General features: G+C 33.8%; 1 protein-coding gene across 4 annotated transcripts; it reads right to left on the bottom strand.

The window, feature by feature from the left end:
- Window positions 1-341: 341 nt before the first annotated feature.
- Window positions 342-4,664, bottom strand: LOC132175909 (uncharacterized). 4 transcript variants are annotated; one of them, XR_009439470.1, is made up of 3 exons: window positions 4,465-4,664; window positions 705-1,305; window positions 342-544 (listed from the first exon to the last, which is right to left on the bottom strand). XR_009439470.1 is itself a non-coding variant. In XM_059587999.1 (2 exons), the coding sequence occupies exons 1-2, from the start codon at window positions 4,593-4,595 to the stop codon at window positions 840-842; spliced, it is 597 nt and encodes a 198-aa protein (XP_059443982.1). In that variant the 5' UTR covers window positions 4,596-4,664; the 3' UTR covers window positions 555-839. The 4 variants fall into 4 exon arrangements, 1 of the variants encoding a protein (XP_059443982.1); XR_009439468.1 differs by lacking the exon at window positions 342-544 and adding an exon at window positions 555-617; XR_009439469.1 differs by lacking the exon at window positions 342-544 and adding an exon at window positions 555-608.
- Between the last annotated feature and the right edge of the window lie 3,420 nt (window positions 4,665-8,084).

Below are 8,084 nucleotides of genomic sequence, written 5' to 3'. Positions count from 1 at the left end.
TTGATGGGAATAGTTATGCATATGTTACGACACAATCTCAATCTTCCCTATTTTGATGGGAATAGTTATGCATATTGGAAGATGCGTATGGGGGCTTCTCAAGTCCTTGGATGAGAATGTGTGGGCTGTTGTTATGATGGGATGAAAATGTCCCGAAAGGCCTTGGCTGAAGGGTCCAACCAATTTTTTTTAATATTTTTTTATAAAATATTAAAAGTGTCATCTTCTGATTAAAGATGACGTTGCAGCAGAGTTAAAAATTAACAGAAGGTGGATTGAAGTATCAATTTGATATCAATTCAAACATGAAGAAATCAATTGATGACTTTTTAACCTTATGGAGTGATTTGATCAAAGTTCATACCTCTAGAGCACTTTTCCCTTAAATTATAAAATAAATAATTCATGCTAGCAAGTAAAATTAAAATGATCTGTTATGAAAAATTTAATCTACATCCTGAGGAGTAATAGCAGGGTTGTACATTCGGACTGCACTACAACTGGTTCTGGTTGTTCCACGGTCGGGCTGTTTTAGTGCAGCTAGCTGCCAACAATGATAACAATCCTTCTCTTATTATGAATAACAACTCATCTTTAATCACGAGCAACTGCAAGTTCTTAGATAAAAAGGCTCAAAAGAATATACAAAATCCAGGAAAATTAAAAGGAAAGAAGAAAATCAAAATATTCATGAGGCAATTTACCATAAAAATGTTGTTGCCGTCCGTTTCTCATTACATTGTGTCCTTTCAATCACCAACTTCGAACCATCTCTTCCATTGTTGAATTTCAAAAGTCTTCCTTCTTTCTACTGAGAAACACCAAAAGGGCTTTCACTGTTAGTTTTGTAGCATCCTCTGCATTATGTGCTTCCGGAGACCTCCCTCCAACCAACCTCTTTTAGAATTTGATTTCAACATTTCAGGGCCAGAGAAGTGCCTGTACTGGGTCATAGTCCCAGCAGGCTTTGGTGGCTGCATCATCATCGAAATGGTTGGAAAAGGCTTAGGCCAAATATTTCTGGACGAGGTAAACATATGCCTAGCAGAATCCTCATTTCTGGATATTTGGATTTCCCAAGGAGGTTTCAGATTGGAGGAGTTGCTTATCTGCTTTGTCATGCTCAACCCTGAGCTAGTACTATTGGGGGATTTTCCAGTAGAGGAACCAGCAATCTGAGCTAATGGTTTCATTCGGTCAAGCCACCGCAAAATCCAGTTACCAAGATTCCGACCAACTTCTATATCCCTCTCTTGAATGTTCCGGTGAACCTTAAGTGCTACATCAAATACAGCATGTGTTCGTCTGCAAGAGGATGGAGTGCAAAACAAATTTAGAAGTCCTGCTTCTTTTTTTGGTAAGTATAAAACAAAAGGTCCTGATTGTCATTACAAGTGAAATAAATACTTACTTTTCAAAAATAAAATAATACCAATAGCCGTAGTTCAAAACTAGTAATAAATGCATCTATAGGAGGATACATTTTTTTGATAGGTATCTATAGGAGGATACATAAACACTTATGCCAGTATGAATTGGTCAATGGACATCATCATTTAAGGTTTTCGAAGAGAGTTTGAGTTTAGTGACTCCCTGGATATCCAAAAAATGATCACCTTGACAATTTTTTTTGTGCGGTGGAATTAATATAGATGGTATCATAATTTTATCAGCATACCACAATTATGCTCGTGATTCAAAAAAAAAAAGTACTTGAATACTTTTCCAAAAGACAATGAAAAAATAAATCTCCCAAATCAAGGCAATAATAATGGATATAGCTTTCTAATATAACTCATAGCATGAAAGTAAGGTACATTTAAATTCAAGAACTTGTCTTCTAAGCAACCCCAGAAAGTAAATTCTTTACTTACTACCAAGATTTTTTTTATAAATAATTCAATATCATTAAAAAGTGTAGAAGGGTGCAACACTATTACACAGAAGGTCGAGTTTCAGCCTGCTACTCCGGAGCTGTGACAATAACTCGAGGATAGTAATTTGGACTTTTAAGGAAAATTGGGAGTTTATCGATGGGTAGGTGATTTAGGGTTTCTATTTTAGGGATTTTAGGCTTTGAAAGGGGATAAGAAGAAGATGATAACCTAGTCATTGCACTTAGGCTCTCTTTGTTTCGGCATAAAATATTTTTTGGAAAAAAGGTTTTCCCTATTTTGAAGTGTTTGGTGCAACATAAAATATTGGTTAACTTGAAAATGTTTTAAGTTGGTCAAGGAAAATAACATTCACAAGGCGTAAAATGGTTTGCGCTTTTAACCTGCGTAAACCATTTTCCACCGCTTTCCCACACCCTTGTACAAGCAATTGTGAGATGACCCCTTATGGAGACCTACCTGCGCAAGTAGGTGCCTCCCCTCCCCCACAAGGGCCCTTACAGAATTGCATGTTCAAATTGCAAGCAATATGGGCAAGCAATTGTATTAGATCTCAATCACACCCCCAAAGACCTTTTATTCTTATACACTCTTTCTTCCGTAGCTCCTCTTCATTGGCTCTCTCTTCCTCGCATCTCTTCAGATTATATGAAAATATAAGAAATATTGGTGATTTTCCATACGAGCCAAATTCAAAATGTTTTTCAAACCATTTTCAAGGTTGCAAACAAACAATAGAAAATAACAACTTTTTCCAAAAAATTATTTTCAGTTGAAAATATTTTATGCCGAAACAAACGGGGATTTAGTTTTCATAAGCATCATCCCTAAGGTTTCCTCAACATCACACGTTAAAAAAGGATCAAGTCACAAACCTCAAGAGCCTAATTGCTGCAAAATTCTCGTCAATTTGTTCTCCTTTGAATTGAAAGCATTATGTTATATATCTAAGGAAAACTAAACCAAACCCTATAAGGGCTTGGGCTCTATGAGCTTAAAAAAACTCAACAAGATAAGAAACCCATAATATAACCCAATGTACAAAAACTACAGCCCAGTTTAGAAAGAGAAATGCTAGATACTATAATTCTATCCAACATTCATCCAACAAGGCTGATGTGGCACTTCCAACTTACCCTTGAATTAATCATTATTAAATTAAAAATAAAATAAAAAATCCAATGATTGATTTGGAGTGCCACGTCAACATTGTTGGACAATTGTAGGATAAAATATAGTATTTAGCATTACTCTTTCAAAAATATAAAAATCACAAAAATATCCTTGACTCCTAAAATCAAATAAAACCATATCCTTGCTGCCTTCATTTCCAACGAGCAACAGAATTGGTAAGTCAAGTCACTAATGCAAAGACAGAGCTTTTTACAAGGATGAGTGATTGTGATTTTCCAAAATTTGTAGCTCCAGAAGAGAACACTTGAGGTAATTTGCATAGAATAGGAATTAAAAAGATGGAATTTTATTATAAGTGTCCTATACCTTGACATCTTGCAGTAGTGGTTGGTGTAAAATGGTTTTCCCAAAATAGATTCCCAAATTTGAGCCTGACCTCATGTTAAAAAGTGTATGAGTGGCTGGCATACTGATTGGATTCATTAAACACAGACTTTGTATGAGACCAATAAAAATGCCATTAATCCTCCATCGAATGATTTGACATCAGCAAATTACAGACATAACTTAAGATCACAGCCCGTCTTGGGGCATAGATAAACCTAACTGCAATTCTCTATAAGCAATCATATGCTATCTGTTCTGGCTCTAGATTGAGGACTTCTAACTCTCAATTTTGGATGTGCAAGTGGATCAACCAGTCTAACATTGATCCTTCATTGGGTGACACTTCTGTGAAATAAGTTGTCATTGTTGAATGGGAGATTTATTCACAATTCTGAGCAACTAACTTCACTGCATATGTTTTTCCAGTCTTAAAGGGTGGAATTATTGTGATAGGTGTAGTTGTACTAAGTCAGGTATGGAGACCTGGGGATTTCTACAGATAGAAACATGTGGCCTTTATCACTAATTATCCAAATGACATTAGAGCAAAGGTCATGAGTTGAGTTCAAACCCGAACTCTACAATTTCCCCTCTATTTTTCAGTTAAATATTTAATGTGTTAGAGCTCACTCGTTGATGAGTGGGAGTTAGAGCAGAAAGTGTTAAAGTATTAATTAAATAATTAAGTTTAACATTTCCTATTAACTAATTAAGTCAAGTTTAAGCTTATGGAATAAGCAGAGATTTAACATTTACTTCTTGCCACAACCACAAAACCTAACACAGGGAGCGAGGAAACTACTAGCAAACGTTCACTTCCACACAAGATTATGCTGGATACATGACAAATTTGATGATACCTACGATCCCAAACACAAAATTTTATTCACCATTACATGTTTTAACAACCCAAGTACAAATTCTTACAAAGCAAACCAGAAACTTCGATAGCAACAGACACAGACATAGTATCAAACACCCAACTCCCCAAACAAGGATCAAAACCCACCCATTGCACCCAACAGGAACACACAAAATAAAATATTACCTGTGAAGAAACTGGCGGATCTTGGGGTGCTTGGGGCTAACGACCTTGCGCTGAATCCTCAAAGCGAGCCTGTATGTCCGCTTCAGCCCCAAGAAATACGCAGTCCCCAACGTGATCTCCCACAGCACCATTCTCTCTCCTTCTAGAGCTCTCTCTCACTCGCTGTGATTCTTTGTTTGTGTTCGTGTAAAGTCTCTCTTTTCAATGTGTTCATTAGTTTTCTCACTCGTTTCGTTTCGCGCAAGTTATATCCCATTTGGATTCGGGTGGGCCAGTGGGAGCAGCCAGAAATTACGATCTCGCTGACGTTTTTTGGTCGTTTGTGCCTGATCTGAACCGTTGGTCTTTTTGACGGGCTAGTTGGGCTGGGCTTCTGGGGTCCAATTTTTCTTTTTCTTTTTTTTTATTTTTTTTTTTCTTGTTCTTAGAGGATATGCGTCATTGAGTTTTGGGTTATGACAGGCCCAAAAGTTGTATCATTATATTTGAAATTGGAGAAAATTTAGATAGGGAATTTTATTGCAGAAGATCTTGAAGATACTTTGTGCTAATGTTTGTTTAGTGGGATAAATGGTGCCTAAATGGTGCGAACTACGAGCGCTCCCTCAAGTTCGACTGAACCATAACTTGATCTAGTCTTAATAGAGCATCAATGAAAATCCAAGATGTCTAATACTAATTAGGCATATGTGTAGATTCTCTATTGCGAAGATTCGAGCCTACACCCTAATACATGCCCCAACCACTTAAAAATTTTCTTGTGCCATTGAACGACTACCCTTAATAGTTAAATACTGATTATTACTCCTTACGGTAATGAAAAAAAAAAAAAAAAAAAAGTTTCCACTGTTGACGTGTCACATACAATAAAATATTAAAAAATCAACTATAAAATATATATTAAAAAAAAAACAATTAATAATAAGATTTCAAGTGTTTTTTAAAAGTGGTACTTTAAAATAGAAAAAGGAGATTATTCTTCAAAATTAAAAAAGATTAACAGCATTCACGTTTGATTCTTCAAAAACCTTCTTTTTTTTTTTCTTCAAATTTTGAAGAACCGCCTTAAAATTATCCTATATCTTATTATGTCTCGTCTTTCTTCTCATAAAAAACTCTCATTCTCCTCTTCCAATAAAAAAAATAATTTTTCCTTCAAAAAAAAAAGAATGAAAATGACTATTTTCATGGAGTAGAGAAAAAAAATTGAATGGAATGTAAAATGATTTTTAAAAGTGATTCTTCGTAATTTTTTTTTTTTAAAAAAAAAAAAAAAGAATCGGACATGAATGCTCTAACCATTTTGAAATCCAGCAATTCCTTTGGAAGCATGACTCTATAAACTCAATCATTTGAGGAAACCTGTCGCAACAATTGGACTTCATATTTTGGTGGATTTTTATCTTATCAGTATGAAATTAACTAAAAAGGAACTCATTATGGCAATTAAAATACAAGGGCGAAAAACATGTTGGCTAGTGATCGAGTTCACAATTCTTGATTGAGTAATGCTGCATAATTTAGGAGTGAAAAGGCAAGCGGTTATTGCACTAATAACTGCTAATCACTTTTGAAGGTTTTGAGTTTTGAAAAAGCGGTTATGGTTTGCGGTTTTGAGTTTTGAAAAAACTGTTAACCGTCTAAGCATTTATGGTTTGCGGTTTTGAGTTTTGAAAAAACTGTTAACCGCCTTTGTGTATATTATATAATATATATTATATTTATATGGAATAAATGTAAAATTGGTCCTTATAGTTAGCTTACATTACAAATCACTCAATGTGGTATAAAAAATAATTTATAAGTTCATGTAGTTGGCCTAAATTACAAATCACTCTCTGTGGTATAAAAAAAAAAATTATAAGTCCTCAAGATATGCCAAAATAACAGTTTACTTCATGAAATCAATTTTAGTTAAGTAATTAACAAAGTTTATCACTTTACCACGTTATACCCAATAAAAACGCAACACGTGTTATTATTAATTTCTGACTTTTAAAAATAACAATTAGGATTTTTCACATCATTTTACGACGCCAGCTAAGATTACACATCAGTCATCACTCTACGTTATACTATTACAGTAAATTAACCTAATATCTTATATCCCCAAAATTTTACCCCGTGCGTAACCCTCCCTCATCTTCATTTTCCTTAGCTACTTCACAAAATGCGACCGTCAAATTCTCGCAAAATAGTCACAAATCATGGCGAGGAAGATGAAAGTGAGTAAGGGTTACACACGGAGTAAAATTTCAGGGATAAAAGAGATTAAGTTAATTTACTGTAATAGTATGACTTTTTTGTTAAGTTAACAGAAATTGATTTTAGGGAGTAAATTATTATTTTGGCCTACCCTAAGGACTTATCAATTATTTTTTATATCACATGGAATAATTTATAATCTAGGCCAACAATAAGGACCTATAAATTATTTTGTATACCACATGGAGTAATTTATAATTTAGACTAACCACATGGACCAATTTTGCATTTATTCCTATATATATATATATATATATATGAAACGACATTTTTTTATATTTAAATATATATAAAAATTTAGAAATGATGTCGTATGTAGTAGGGTATTATCATATTACCATATAAACGAAGTCGATTTTTTTTCTGAAAAAAAAAAAATGAATTTTTTAATTTCTTTTTTTACAAAAAAAAAAAAAAATTCTTTAAAAAGCAGTTAGCGATTATTAAGGTTATTAATCGCTAACCACTGGTTAACCACCTAACCGCCTAGGTGGTTACCGCCTTTTAACCCCTATTGCATACCATCATTTTATTTCCTTAAAGTTGACATAGTTTTTAAAATTATCATTAGATTTGTGATAAATCACTATTGAATTTTAATTTAATTGTAATTTTAAAAACTACATTAATTTTAAAGAAATAAAATAAAAATAAAAAAATGATACGTTACCTGAGGAGATACACTATCGAAGGCACAACATTTTTCGTTCGTTCTCAGTAAACTTGGTATTTTTTGAAACTTGAAATAGTTGAAATAGTTGTAACAGAGCATAATGAATTGACATATTCAGTCCATGAAGAATACTGACAAACATTATTAATATCAGAACTACTTAGAGAAGAAGCGGTACAGGTTTCCATGATTAAAAGGAGTTGAAATATCATCTTCACTGGTTGTATTTATGTATTTATTTTTTAAAAAATTTCTGTTGTTTTTTGTTTTGGGTTTATGGCTCTCCGTATTTACATGGTCATATCCAGTGTTGAAGACTTTTGATATGATCTTTGTGGTAGTCCCTCTCTCTTATTCAGTCCCCGATTCGGATTCAGACAATGCATTTACCACTTCAGCCTTCTTTCGATGGTTGTTGTTATTTCTAAGGAATAGGATTTTCTCCAGTCCAAAATAGACTGAAGAATATTCAGTTCATAATTAAGATTTTTTTTAAAAAAAATCTTAAAGCCACAAATAGGACACATGTCTACTAACCAAAAATAATAATAAAATATTATTTAGATTTAAATAAAAATAAAAAACAAAATTATAAAATATTAAGAGGTGGTTGGCCACCCCATTGAGGGTGGCCGGACCACCCCAGTTGGGGGCTGGAGGGATTCGACCACCCCTAAGGACC

The sequence above is a fragment of the Corylus avellana genome, chromosome ca3 (assembly GCF_901000735.1).
Source record: "Corylus avellana chromosome ca3, CavTom2PMs-1.0".
In the NCBI taxonomy this organism is placed as follows: Eukaryota; Viridiplantae; Streptophyta; class Magnoliopsida; order Fagales; family Betulaceae; genus Corylus; species Corylus avellana.
This window is presented reverse-complemented; position numbering and strand designations above follow the sequence as displayed.

What these genes read in the sequence shown, in the direction of transcription:
- LOC132175909 (XM_059587999.1), bottom strand. Translation starts at nt 4,595, where the DNA reads ATGGTGCTGTGGGAGATCACGTTGGGGACTGCGTATTTCTTGGGGCTG. An exon ending in ATCCGCCAGTTTCTTCACAG is followed by an intron (nt 1,306 to 4,464) that starts GTAATATTTTAT and finishes ATCCTCTTGCAG; the next exon opens with ACGAACACATGCTGTATTTG.